The sequence below is a fragment of the Podarcis gaigeae genome (assembly GCF_964106915.1).
Source record: "Podarcis gaigeae genome assembly, chromosome: 5".
Lineage (NCBI taxonomy): Eukaryota > Metazoa > Chordata > Lepidosauria > Squamata > Lacertidae > Podarcis > Podarcis gaigeae.
In genome coordinates, this window is record NC_139681.1 from 16,753,852 (window position 1) to 16,768,755 (window position 14,904).

Genomic DNA, 14,904 nt, shown 5'->3' on the forward strand with positions numbered 1-14,904 from the left:
CACTCGAAGGAGGTGTGTGTGCAGGAGACCGATGAGCTTTATGCAAAAAGCAGTATAGGAAATCCTGAGTGCTCAAAGAATAATGCTTGCAATTTGTGACCCAATTATGATTAAAGTCAAGGGGATTTTTACAGATCGCTGCTCAAAAAATGGGGGGCGGGGAAGGCGCTTCAATTGATCATGGAACAATGAAGTGGAATAAAAATGCTTTGCCACCTAAGTATTATAATATTAGTTGTGTTATACCTCATAATAACTGTAGCCATTTTAACCAGTACCGGACACCCCCATTTAATATATGAAATCCAAAGGGATCTGTTCCTTTGGCAGGTAGGTTCATTCAACGTATAATTGTTCAGGGCAGAACTATGTTGCTCTCGGGGGTGCTATTGGCCGTCTTCCAAATCCGCTTTTTAAAGTCCATTTTGGGGACGTTTTCCCTGGCCTCTGCACCCCTGGCTGGCTCCCCCCCTCCACACGCTTGCATTTCAGATGGTGGTGCCTGTCTCGTCTTCTTCCTCTGACAACGGCATACACATACCCCGCGAATTTCGCTATTTGGTGATCTCAGTTCCTCTGCCTCCTATCTTCTATCCCCAATAAGTAAAGGTAAAGGGACCCCTGACCATTAGGTCCAGTCCCGGCCGACTCTGGGGTTGCGGTGCTCATCTCGCTTTATTGGCCGAGGGAGCCGGCGTACAGCTTCCGGGTCATGTGGCCAGCATGACTAAGCCGCTCCTGGCGAACCAGAGCAGCGCATGGAAACGCCGTTTACCTTCCCGCCAGAGTGGTACCTATTTATTTACTTGCACTTTGACGTTCTTTCGAACTGCTAGGTTGGCAGGAGCAGGGACCGAGCAACAGGAGCTCACCCCGTCACGCGGATTTGAACTGCCGACCTTCTGATCGGCAAGTCCTAGGCTTTGTGGTTTAATCTATTCTATCCCCAATAGTCTCCTTCAATTTCTGGCTTGGAGTTACTCCCCACATCTCTCGATCTCGTCTTCGCCAAGAACTGCTCTGTCCCTCTTCTCTCTTTTTCGTTTCTCTCTTCTTGATCACATCTCCCTCCATGCTTGTTTTCCTTCCAGAACCTGCAGTCACTCGACCCAGTGGCTTTCGGGGAAGCATTTAATTTGCGCCCGCCTGCTTTTTAGACTCTGCATTGAATTCTCTGTGACTTATTCCTGTCCTCAGCTCTTTGATATGTCCGCCCCACTCTCCTAACCAACAATTTGCCCCTCTCATCCCACTAGCCCCGGGTCCTTCCTTCCATTTGATATCTCTGTGCATGTTCTCCTGTCGCTCACCACATCGGAAAGAAATAAACAAGCCGACTAATTTCACCCACCCTCCCTTTCACCCAATCTATGTGGCCAAACAATGACACCTGTCTGATTGACATGAATTCTAGGAATCTCCAAGGATTCTTCTCCACTTTTCAGGAGCGGCCCTACCATTAGACAGAGCGGGGTGGCTGCCTTAGGCAGGAGCTGAGCGGTGGTGAAATATTAGAGGACAGAGCTGAACATGCCTTGGGGCCTTTCCTAATTTGTTTAGGTAGCCTCAAATGCAGCAGGAAAACCATCCCTTCATCTATGTTGAAGTAAGATTCAGCTGCCAATTGGGTTGAATTCTGTACATGGAATTGGTGGCTGTGGGGCCACTGCCACTTTGTCTCTTGTTTTGGGCAACAAAGTAATAATAATAATATTAATAATAATAATAATAATAATAATAATAATAATAATAATAAAGTGGTACGTTGGTTCTCAAACGCCTTGGTACTCAGACAACTTGGAACCCAAACACTGCAAACTCAGAAGTAAGTGTTCCGGTTTGCAGACTTTTTTTCGGAAGTCAAACGTACTCCACTTTGAGTGTTATGCTTCCAGTTTGAATTCCACACTTCCGTTTTGAGTGTTACACTGAGGTCTGTCTGCTTTTGCTATTTATTTTGCGTTTTTGTGGCTCTTTTTGGTGTGACTGTATGGAACCCAGTTCAGCTACCGATAGATTGGTTGTGTGACTGCAGTACATTGTTTATTGCTTTCGTTTTATGGATCAGTGGTCTCGTTAGATAGTAAAATTCACATTAAATTGCTGTTTTAGGGGTTGTTTTTAAAAGCCTGGAACGGATTAATCCATTTTGCATTACTTTCTATGGGAAAGCACGCTTTGGTTTTGGAACAGACTTCCAGAACGGATTAAGTTCGAGAGCCAAGGTACCACTGTAATAATTGTATACCACCCTTCATCTGTTGATCTCAGGACTCTGCTCAATACTGTGTTTCCTCCATTGCACCCGCCTACTCTGGTCTCTCTTCCTCTCTCACATTCTCCCCTTCCCACTTCCAGCTTTCTCTCCTCCTGAGCTTTCCTTAGCGGTCCTCTTTCACCCACCCTGTTTCACTTGATGAATTGACTACCCTCTTGTCCTCATCTAACCCCTACATGTGTCACCTTTATTCTGTTCCCTCCAGGATGCTGAGGCTGTTCCTTCCCCGCCCCCCTAATTATATATCCTGTCTATCACAGAATCATGTGGGTTAAAAAACCTCATATAACCAACATGCTTAAGTCTAATGAATGCATGAAGGTTTTAAGGCCATAGAGAAAGCTGTCCTTGTCAGGCTTAGCTCACCTTGGGAAGGACTACATAATCAAAACTTTGTTCCTTTCCAGTCTACCGGAGAAGCTCAGCGTGTGAGGAGGTCTGAGCTAGTTGCTGCAGCTCAGAACGCATGGCTTTCACAAGCCATTGTTGTGTTCCTAGACCAGTAATTTAGGAATTGTCACCACTTTGGAACTAAGCCAAGTTTTACTGCCTGTGTGTCTTTTCTGACTGGTGTATGGAAAACCACATGAACCTGACATTTGGGGGAGGAACTGTAAGTAAACCAATTTTTAACTTACTAAACATGTGGTCTTTTCCTTTGCTGGGGCAAGACGGAAGTTTTGGAACTCACAAGGGGGTATTTTAAAGGTCTAACAGCCCGTATTTTCACACTTTGCTTTGCTGTATATTTTGTGATTTTAAAGCTGTGCTGGGGTTCTTCACCAAAGAGTACTTGCCCCAAACCTGGATCTTGGCATCCAGGAATTCTAATTTTAAAGCTATATTTTTCCCCCTTGAACCAACATGTCCATTCTGCTTTCAAATTCTGTGAGGGGTAAAGTACAGGGCCCAGAATTCTTTGAGGGGGCAAAATACGCTTCAAATGTGCTTCAAAGGTGTAGCAAATGCTACATGAGGTTTCAGCTGTGTGGTGGCCAACTGCAGAAGGGCCTGCTGGAGTCCACTTATTGCCTGAGTGACACTGGCTCCATCCTCACCCCAGGAAAATTGCAGTGTCTCAAAATACACTCGTTAAGCAGCAAATCTGTTCCGTCAGATTCTTCTCACTGTGAAAATGAACCTGACTCCACAAACTCGATGGCAAAATCTTCCCCTGGTGGGAACGAATGCGTCAAACACCTGTGTAGGGTGAATGTCTGGAAAATGTGTCTATACATGGATAAAGGATTGCTCTACTAAGAGAAACAAAAGTATCCACATTTTTATACAGGACCTTATTTGCATCTAAGGGCTCCAGGTGCAACCCCTGGTATTTCACGTTAAAAGGGATCTAAACAGCTGCTGCTTGAGGCCCCAAGAGAACCACTGACAGCCGGAGGATATCAGCCTTTGCTGATACCCTGTGTTTTTGGACTACAACTCCCAACAATTTCAGCCAGCACAGCATGATGGGAGTTGTAGTCCAAAACACAGATTGGTGAGTACTGGAGTGCATAGTTCCAAGTTGAAGAGCCCAATAGGGCCTGACTCAGTACAGTGGTACCTCGGTTTACGAACTTAATCCGTTCTGGAAGTCCGTTCTTAAACCAAAACCGTTCTTAAACTGAGGCACACTTTCTTTAATGTGGCCTCCCGCCGCCAGTGCCCTTCCACCGTTCAGATTCCATTCTTAGACCAAGGTAAAGTTTGCAAACCGAGACGCTACTTCCGGTTTTGCGGAGTTCGTAAACCGAATTGTTTGTAAACAGGACTGTTCTTAAACCGAGGTACCACTGTAAAAGGCATTCAGATCAATGTCATTTCACGTCACCTGCTCTGCTGACTGGTTCATATTAAGTCCTAATTCCTTCAATAAGATTAATAATGGGAAACTTTAAACAGGGTGTTGATTCTGCCTCATTATGTACTCGCTGCCTTTTTATTTAATCGAGCAGTCGCAGTTCTATGCACCTTTGGAAGAAAGGATGCGATCCTACAAATGTTTACCTATGAGGAAGCTGAACACACTGGGGATTTACTTCTGAGTAGGCTATGCTGCAAGCCTCCATAAAATCAGAGGGGCTCACTTCTGAGTAAACTGTGCATTAAGACTAGGCTGGGGACATTTAAAACGTCGCCTCAATCAAAACAACAATTCCAGGTTCATCTAGCCACCCAACGTGTGAACCCGGCTGGCGTGGTGGTGGGGCTCAGAAACAAACCCTCCATCAAACCCCCCCCCTTTCCTAAGAAGCTCAATTTCCCACTTGCCAGTAGCAGATTAAAAAAAAAAAAAAACAGAAACGGGGAGGGACCTCGTCTGTCAGAGCCTATGTAGATTAACCTTTCAATTAGCTGTTATCAAGTCCTGTGTTTTAGAACCAGTCCTTGCGATCTGCGGCCATTTAGCATCAAGAAAGGTTTGAGGATTTTTTTTTATTAAATTTTTTTTAGGGGGGAGGCAGAGCTGCGGGAGCGGGGAGGGCATGAACAATCCTAATTCTGCGTCCCTGTGTTTGAATATGTACTGAAACCTCACTCCCCAAATCCCAATCCACGACCTGATTGTTTGCTTGCAACCTTTTTTTTGGGGGGGGGGGTGTAAATATATTTCTATATATCTATGTTTCCGCACGTCTCTGTGATTTCCCCTCCCTTCTGGGGTGGGGGTGGGGAGAATAAGAAGAGAGGCTTCGCAAAGGCGAGAGGAGGAGGAGGAGGGGACAAAAAGGTATTAATTTTTCCTCGTAATGTCGTTGCGTGCGATTTGGTGGGGCGCAAAAAAGAAAGGAGGGAAAGCTTTGATTGCAAAATAAATAAATAAATAAAAATTATGGGGGGGAAAAATCCCAAATCCGCTACATCGGGATTCCTCCCGCACTCTCTGTCTCTCTCGCCCCCCGCACCCCACCCCTTTCCCAATTTCCTTCTGGCTTCTCCGTTTATTTGGGGAAAAAAGGGGGTGGCGGAGAGGGGGAAAGGGCTCGCGAGGGTGGTTGTGCTCCTGGCTCGGTGGGAAAAGGCAGCGAGGAGCTGCCGCCGCCGCGATCGCCTTTTCTGGAGGAGCAGCGGCAGCAGAGGCAGCATTCCGCCCGAACCGCTTCTGCAGAAACATCCCCGAGCAGAGAGAAAAGGAAAAAGGTCGATTTGCAAGCTGCAAAGGTTGGGGAGGGACGGGGGGCAGAGAGCCTGCAGCAATGAGGTTATAGAGTTGCAGGAGCGCGTATATGTATATATGTATATATATGGGTGTTGGATCGCGTTCGGGAGCTGCATGGCAAGGTTGCAACGTCCTGCAACAATGTCTATTTGTCCTCCCCCTGCTCCCCTTTCTGCTTTTCCGAGCTCCGCGGGAAGGGGTTTGTTGACGATCCGTGCGGGGACTTTTGCAAAGCTTTCTACGAGCCGGAGAGGCCCGTGCACGTGTTTACAGGCACTTCTGCCGGCTCCGCGCGATTGTATTGTAGTGGCCCTTTGCATTTCGAGAGCGGAGGGTGTGGGGGGGTGGACAAGTCGCGGCGGCAGCAGCAGCAGGCTGGGCTGGGAGAGCGGCGGGGCGGTTGCCGAAAGCAATCTGGTGTGTGCGTGCGTGTTGCATCCCCCCACCGTGTGTCTTTCTAGGCAGCGATTGTTTTCTGCAGAAAATGGGCGGGTTCGGGGGAGTCCCGGGTGCATTGCAATATAGCTGGGAGGTTTGCGTGTGCATGCATGCATGCATGTATATCGGTGGCGGTGGACTTGCATATGGTCGTGTAGCTGGGAATCAATTGTCCGCTACGCCGCGGTCGTGCGAAGGGTTGCTGCTGCTGCCGCCGGTGCCAGGCACCTTAAGGGGAGGCGGGTTTCCGAATCGCGATGAGGACATGTTTGTTTTTTAAGTCTCGCCCGACCGGGTGGATGGCAAAAGCCTCCGGCGGCACGTGGCGTGAAACTCAAAGACTTAAGCGGGCGCTTATTAGTGTGTGTCGCGCGCCCGTCCGCTCCAGGCACGCTTAAGCGTTCTTCTCGCCCTCCCTTCCCGCGATAGGGCGCCTCTGCCGCTTTAAACTTCAGCGGGGGGGGTGTGTGTGGAGGAGAAGTGGCTTGATGGACAGCCGCCGCGGCCTATAAGAAGCCTATCTGTGCCGTCTCGTTTCCTCTTCCACCTTCCCATTCGTAACCGTTCTCCAATGAGAACCGAGGACAAGGCGGCGTTCCGAGGAGCCTTTGCAACAGAAGTGCGTTCCCACCCTCTCCCTTAAGAGGCGTGATTGACGTCTCGCGCCCTCCAATCGCTGCGGACGATTCGGAGAAAGATGTGAGGGGGGAGTAAGGCGGAGATGATGGACAGGGCTGCGTCGCCAATGAAGGCGGCTACTTACCCCTGGTGAGGCGGGGCTTTACCCCAGCCTTCTCGAGGAGGCGGGGGACGGCAAGGTAGGGATGCGCCGCGTTGATTGCGAGACAAAATGGCGGCGGCTTGAAAAGGCGAGAGCGGCGGCGCGGAGGGAAGCTCGCTGTCGAGGGCGCCGGCAGCAGGGGGCGCAGCTGCGGCAGCTCCCGGCCTTGGCTCCTCCCTCGTGGGCCGCTTCCCAAGCCTCGGGGGCGGGTCGCGAGGGCCGCCCGCCGCCGGTGAGGTGAGTGGCGGGAGTGAGGCGGCCGGCCTTCGCCCCGCGGGGCTGAGGGGAGGATCCGCAGGGGCGCCTGAGGGAGAGAAGGCGGGCGGGGGACCCAAAGGAGGAAACAAGCAGGGGAGGCGTCTGAAAGTTAACTAACTGGGCTGCCTATGAAGTGAATGTCAACCACCTTATTATTGTTGTTGTTGTTATTTATTTTAATTAATTAAAGTGCGTTTTTCTTCGGCTTGCCAGCCATACTTTGCCTTGACTCGTGTGGGTTGTTTTTTGTTTTTGCGGTGATATTGGACTCAGTATGGAATTGCTTACCTTGTGCTTTCCCCTCCCTTTTTTTAATAAATAAGAGTTTAATTGAACAAGGACATCAAATGGGAAAGGTATATATCATTGTAAGAGTCTGAAGTTAACTAATTGGGCTGAATATAAAGTGAATATCAAACATATCATCATCATCATCATCATTATTATTAAAATGCGTTTTTCTTCAGCTCACTAGACATACTTTGTCTTGATTCGTGTGGGGTTTTTGTGGTAATATTGGACTCAATCCTTGTGCTCCCCCCTTTTTTAAAAAAAGAAGAGTTTAATTGAACAAGGATGTCAAAAGAGAAAGGTATACAGTATATCATTATTAGGGTCGACGATCCCGATTCTGTAGATACTGTATTTGCTTTATTTATTTATTTTTAAAAATATTTATACTTTTCAGATTTATACTTTTCACTAATTTTACAATCATCTTTAAATTTCCAAACTTCACTTCCTTCCCCCTCTTTCTGCGATTCCTTAAATATATTTTAAATGCCTTCTGCATATACAAATTAACATATTTACCATATTTATTCTGATGCTCACCTTTTGAGGCCAAATGATGGTCGATTTGGTGGCACGTTCGCTGGCATAAATGCCTTTTTTTGAAGGGATGTTTCAAGATTCCAAAAACGGAGATACGCATTAGGTTCAGTGGCGCATTAGGTTTGAGTAAATACGGCATATTATCTATTACCTAAGGTTTGCAGTTAAAGGTTTATTTTTAACCCGCCGTAGTTGTGTAAATGCGCTCCATATATTGTCGTACTTGGCCTTTGTTTGTTGTTTATGTTGACTGATGTGCTCTGCATTTTGCTATTTTGCGTTTTTCACTTGTGTAGGATTGTGAGGTGCTGGACGTTTCGTTCACAAGCCACTTTGGCGTGGAAAGTGGTATATGAGTGAAGTCAGTTTGTCAGTCGGTAGCCCTGTAAATGGCGCTTGGAGGAGGAGGGCAGGAATTGGGAGGTGGAGAAGGAGGGCTCTGGGGGTTTTAATTTTAGAAAAATGAAAGCTGAAAGTTCAGCAAGAGGGCTTGAAGCATCCCTAAGGGGACTTGTCTGAGATTACATGGCAAGCCCTGCTCTCTTCCCTCATTGGCTCCCGTCAAAACATAGCAGGTGTATGGTCATTATTATTCATAACTTAATTTAGAACCTATGATGATTGCAATGATGTAACAAAAATATGCCATATGTGTGTGTGTGTCTATCTATCTATTTTCTAAGCCCGACTGTAAATATCAGTATTGTAAACATTATCCAAAAATTAGAAAATGCTGATTTACCACATACAAAAAACTCCTGAATATTTATATTGTAAATAATCTTCATGAATTCAATTAGAGAATTCCATTTATTTAGTATAAAAAATCTGTATTGTTTGGTATAATTCAATATTGATAATTTTGTAAGTTTATACAGTACTTCTGCCCTCCATTTTTGTTTGTTAGTTTACCAGCCATTCTTTCACTGTTGGCGGTGACCTGTTTTTCCATTTTTGCAAAACCAGAAGAGTCACAGCTATTAAATACTTTATTAAGTCCTAGTGCTTGACCTGTTTATACAGACAGATCCCTAATGATATTATTAGGACCATGAGATGTCATGACTGATACAACCCGCCCCCAAATCCCACATTTTAATTGATTGGCAACTCCACCCAAATGTTTCACATCTGCCTTTGAGGCTCCATGCCTCCAAGCACTCTACACTGCATGGTATTTGGTCTGTGGAGTCATGTACCATTGGTAGAATAATTTATAATGGTTTTCTCTTATGTGTACACATAGAGATAATTTTGGTGCTTGATAAAATTTTTCCCTCAGCTCTCGTTCAGAGATTTTTCTACCAATTATTTTATCAACTCCCCTCTCCCCCCTGAAAACCTGTGCCAAGTTGTGAATTCACAGGTTATCCAATTAAGACATAGATCATGGATTAAAAACCTATTCAAGGCTTTCTTTTTATGATACCCTCAAAAGTTCTTACTACACTTGCCATGTTATTCCTTCTTATATTTTCATCTATATTGTTTCTTTATTGAAACATTATGCCATTGGACCCATTTGAAGAATTTCATTAAGTGTTTTGCAGTGTCAGTTACTTAAAGCTTCCGTATATATTATTATATATAGTTGCTTATCCAATTAAACACTGGGTTTTAAAATCATTAAAAATGAAGGTTGAAAGTAAAGATAACTTGGGTGTTAACACTGTTACTAAACCATTGGGTGTTGGTGTTAACATAAAAAATTGAGCATTCATCCCGATCTGTTTGCAGAAAGTTTGTGGAGAGGTTAGACAATGTTGTCTATTTATCGAGCATGATTTATTTATGGGGAAGGTAGATGGCATGCCAAGCAGTTGTTATCCCACACTTTTGACTGGATTTATGTTGTCACTTTCCTTATCGCTAAAAGTCCTTTGAGTGGGGAAGCATGCTTGTAGCACGAGAGCATCAGATCAGCGTTAATTGTGCAACCTGAAGTAGTTGGTGTCTTACTGATTCTCACCCGAAAATAGTTGCAGTCTGGAAGTGCCTTGTGATAGGATATACGTATAATAGGTTCTGGGGTGGTTTTTGTTAGGATTGCGGCACAGGAGAGGGAAGAGTTTAACCCTTTCCTTCTCCAGCGTCAGTTCTGACAAAGATCTTCCTGCCAGTCCTAGAAAAAACTTCCATTGGCAGGATGGGAGCTTTTCCCTGTAAAGCTAATAACAGTCTGTGTGTGAGAGTGTGAGGGAATTCCTGCAGAGCAAATCTTTCCTTGGTTGGCATGGGAATTCTGTTTTAGCTCACCCACATGTGAAATGAATCACCCGATGTTTCAGCCATGACTCCTTTTCACAGGCTACTTATGTGAAAGGACACTGTGTGATTAAAGGGATGTATAGGCTTCCCTGAACCTGCCTGCTAATGCACGAATGAATGCCTGTCAGTTTCCCTTCCTCAGGTATCCATGCTAATGCTTTGGTGGCAGCAGTAGGACCCAGAGAATTGCAAGTGTTGTCAAGGGGTGGGGGCGTGGGGCCCCACAGCCTCCTTAAAAATCATTTGATGCCCCTTCATGTAAGTAAAGAATAAAGGCAGCTACAGTTTCTAACCAGCTGATCATTCTTCTCGTTAGAGGTCTCCAACATACAGTAGAGGTTTTCCCAATACTCTCACTGTGTCCTGTGAGCGTTGCACATGGAAGCATGATATCCTCCCTATGTTCCACTTTCAGGAGGAAAGGATTTTTGAGAATTGGAGTCCATGCACATCAAAACTCCCTCTCTGGTTGACTGATGTGTGTTCCTATTTGCTCTCCTGCTGTGTGTTTACATACCTCTCAGCCAGAGGTACTAAACTGAACCTTGATGTGAACTAACTCCATTGAAAAGCCTTGTCTTTGAGTTGCTTGGATGGGAGTCTTTGTAGTGGTTCATTCATATATGAAAGCCACCACTCAATTTTGCAGCTGTTTACTATCACCTTTAACCACTTCAATTTTGATTTTCAAAAGTTAGAAAAGATGAGTCCCATGAGCGACTGGTGTGTAACTGAAGGCAGCCCTGTTTAGGGAAGCTTTTAATGATTAATAGACTATTGTATTTTAATATTTTGTTGGAAGCTGCCCAGAGTGGCTGGGGAAACCCAGCCAGATGGGCGGGGTATAAATAATAAATTATTATTATTATTATTATAACTAATTAGCCTTAGAAAATTATTTTTATATGTTTTTCGAGTGTGAGTTTATGAATTGCAAAATAAAAGCTATGTAGAATGACCTACTCTACACCTTTAGGTGCCTGCCATCAATTGCTGTACCTATAACGTGTGACTTAACCTGGATTTAATCTGTAGATGCTTTTACCTCTGAAAAGTCTCCCTGATGTTGAGAGTGAGAATTCTTACTGCCTTATAATAATTTGTAACAAGCATGCTTGCTTATTGTCAGGTTCTTACAAAAGGGAGCAATTGCAGTGGTGCCAATGGAGAACAACATGGTGCTATTCATCCAGCCCCCTCCAAAAAACCCCACACTGCTTCAGTAGATCTCATATCATGTGGTCCAATGACCCCAATGTGCAATGATGATGGATCAACACAAATTTATTGACTTCATAGAGTCCATCATTCTGTGTTGTAACCTGAATCAGTACTTTGACTGCACTGCAAAGACCCTGCTATATGTATTGAGGAATTTATTGGCAACAGTGATGCTGTTTATGTGAAAGTAGTGCAGTAATATAAACTTACAAATGACTTTACAGCTATGGTTGCCTTCAGTGGATGGATAACTTTTTTATCTCTCTTGCCCCAGCTGTAATACTATCAGACTTGCTGTTTTTGATTAGCAGTTTACTCTTAAGTACACTTATTATGGAGTAAGTCTGATTGAACTCAATATAACTTACTTCTGAGTAATTGTGTTTAGATTGCACTGCGGGAGTTATGGAGGGCATTTTTTTTTATTGCTCAGACTTCTCACAGAGTTTAAATTGCCTCAAAACTGAAACTTATTTATAAAATTGATTCTCTAATTGACTAGAGCAGCAAGGTTCTATAATTAAAACTGAACTTGTCTTGGGTAGAATTTGCATATTCTGTTAGCTGTATTGCAGAGGAAGGTGAAATGTCTATCCTTGCTGAATTCAGAGATCTACCGTATTTTCCGTTCTATAACACGCACCCGACCATAACACGCACATAGTTTTTAGAGGAGGAAAACAAGAAAAAAAATATTCTAAATGAAACAGTGGATGTATGATTTTTGTGGTTCATGCTGTGGCCACAGACATGTGATCTGACGGTGAGTTTGGGGTAGCCCAATGCAAAAATCCTGAGGATCCATGTTTGCTGCTATTTAGGGACAGAGAGCCTGCTTGTGAAAAAACTTTGCTGCTATTTAGTGAGCTGAGTGGGGAGGAGAGAGGGACAGAGAGCTTGCTTGCTTTAAAGGAGCCAACCGGACACGAGTGTAAGCAGCTCCTCTCCTCTCCCGCTTTGCTCCTTTAAAGCAAGCAGGCTCTCTGTCCCTCTCTCCTCCCCACTCAGCGGCTCTTCTCCCGCTTTGATGTATCAAAGCGCACCACGGAGGAGGGAAGGAAGGGGAACCATGGATCCTCTGCTCACGACTGCAGCAGATCCCCCCGCCATCCGTAGGCATTCGCTCCATAACATGCACAGACATTTCCCCTTACTTTTTAGGAGGAAAAAAGTGAGTGTTATGGTGCAAAAAATACAGTAGTTACCAGCAGAGTTCTTGGCTTCTTTCCATAGTTCCTAGTCCATTTGGTTGAGGATTTCAAGTGTGGGTACATGTAGACCGGCACGTGTCCCGTTGTGCCAGAAGGGGTTTAGTCATGGTGGCCACATGACCCGGAAAGCTGTTTGCAGACAAACGGCGGCTCCCTCGGCCTGAAGTGAGATGAGATCTGCACCCCATGGTCGCCTTTGACTTAACTGTCCAGGGGTCTTTTACCTTACCTTTACCTTAGACTGATAGCATTGTGGACTGTAGCTGAGGTTTTCTACATATGTTTAGGATAACTCAGGGGTTCATTGAAAGGTTTCGCAATTAGAAGTTCAGTAATGGCGGACAAGATTCCCTGAAAGACAGCTTGTTTAATAACCACTATTTTGTCAATAGGTCTGTATAGTGAAGAGTTGGGAACAATTGCCAGGTCTCCTGGGCCTTTCTGTGCCCCGCGTAAATTGAGTATGAAATCTTAGAACATTCCCCAGACTCCTCAGCAAGACTCGGGGGTTACTCCAAAGGTAAATTGATGTGGAAAAGGTTCTCAGAAGGTATAAATCTTGAAAATTGCCATGCTAGGTTGATGGGCATGAATAGATTTCAACCTGGAGAATGGAAGAGAAGTTGACATTCAGCATCATTAGTGTTGATGTTGAAAATGTTACTGTAGAAATTATGGTCCATGTTCTGATGAGATAAGGAAGAGTGCTTTACAGTAATGCCTTGTTGTTTACAAGCTGGATCAGAGTGGTAGGCTTTGCCTCTGGAGTTTTTGTAGAATCCAAGATCAGTGTTGGTGCCGGCAATGTGAGTCAGTATGCATAAGTATGCAGCCTAGGATTTACAAATTGCATGAAGGCTGCAAATCTAATGGGACCTGAGAGTAAGTGTGTATAAAACCTAGTGGGGTTTCCTTTTGAGAAAACATGATTCTGACTGGTTTCTTGGGAAAGTAGATACTCTTTGCAGACAAGCACACACTATTTTAGCTCGGTAAGTTAGAAGATCTATCTATCTTCTAATGGATTTTCAACTGCTTCTTGATACCAGGTCTGGAGTGTAAATTTAAGGGAGGAATGTGTAGCATGCCTGGGCAACATGCCTGTTCCCGTGCAGCATGCCTTCACAAATTTTAGTTAGTAGCTTCAACGTCTTGGCTATGCATGACCTGTAGAGGTGGAATTTTAAAAATAAATTTGTATACATCTGCATTCTTGTTGAGCGTTGGACTTTTGTTTTAAAGAGACTAACTACATGTATCTTTTTAAAATCACTTTAGGCTTTTGTGAAGACTCGGAGATACTTGAATTGCCAAGAAAGAAAAGTCCATCAAATTGCAGAGATGTATTCCATCTGGTATAGCAGAACAATTCCAACTTTTCATGTTGGTTAAGGATTTTAAAGAAACATTTGCACCATCTCTTTTTTATGATATCCTAAGGATGGATTCTTGAGTTGGTGTTACAGTGCATGAAGAGGTCTTCCTGTGTTGAATACTTATTGGAATGCTCACTAATAGGATTAGAGAGGAACTCTATGGGTAACACTTGCTCTCGAGAAATTACTGGTCAACCATGGTAAAACTTGCCAACCCACTTTACACAGAGTGGATTCTTGAAGCTATACAAAAAGTTAAAAGGCAAAAACAGAGACCATCTGAAGAGAGAATTTGTCATGCTGTGTGCGCATCCCATGGATTAGATAAGAAGACTGTTTCAGAACAGCTGGAGCTAAGTGTCCAAGATGGTTCTATTCTCAAAGTTACCAACAAAGGCCTTGCTTCCTACAAGGACCCAGATAATCCTGGGCGTTTCTCATCTGTTAAACTGGGTGAGGTTTCTAAGCCTGCTAAAGGATCTAGGGGAGCTTGTAATGAGCTTCGGAATGTGGATTGGAATAAACTTCTGCGCAGAGGAATTGAAGGGCTCCAGGAACCAAATGGCTCATCACTCAGAAACATAGAAAAATACCTGAGAAGTCAACATGATCTTGCAGGTATTTTCAACAACCCTGTGTTTCAACGGAGATTACGATTGGGGGCCAAACGCGCTGTAAATAATGGGAGATTATTGAAAGAAGGACCTCAGTATAGGGTGAACTATGGTAGCCTGGAAGGCAAAGGAACATCTAAGTACAGTTCTTTTCCATTGTCTCTCCCACCTGTCAGTCTTTTGCCTCATGAAAAAGACCAGGTAAGTGTGAAAAGATTATATCAATGTAGGCATGTTCATTTGGGGGGTTTCACAGGAAACATTATTAATATTTGTTGCTTATATTTGAGGAAGTTACACTTTTCTATTATTAGTAAGCTTTATTGCCTCATTTAGAGAGGTTTTCCTTAATGTTTTAAGATTTTTTAATTATTTTTAGGTGGGCAGTAGTTCTATTTGAGAAAATAAGTGTCTTGGAGAGCTATTAGGCTCTGCTGCTCTTCAAGATTTGTGCCAATTGAAGCA

General features: G+C 44.3%; 1 protein-coding gene across 15 annotated transcripts in view; it reads left to right on the top strand.

Moving 5' to 3' along the window:
• Window positions 1-4,576: 4,576 nt before the first annotated feature.
• The window catches only part of KAT6B (lysine acetyltransferase 6B), an 84,398-nt gene continuing 74,070 nt past the window's right edge, over window positions 4,577-14,904 (top strand). For 3 of the 15 annotated variants that reach the window (XM_083738183.1, XM_083738188.1, XM_083738179.1), the window contains exons 1-2: window positions 4,577-4,698; window positions 13,728-14,640. In XM_083738183.1, coding sequence (XP_083594309.1) covers window positions 14,023-14,640 — 618 coding nt within the window. In that variant the 5' untranslated portion in view covers window positions 4,577-4,698; window positions 13,728-14,022. Of the gene's footprint in view, window positions 4,699-4,988; window positions 5,010-5,123; window positions 5,420-6,683; window positions 7,049-10,529; window positions 10,548-13,727; window positions 14,641-14,904 lie in introns of those variants that run through there. The other 12 variants (XM_083738176.1, XM_083738189.1, XM_083738185.1 and 9 more) reach the window with 11 other exon arrangements.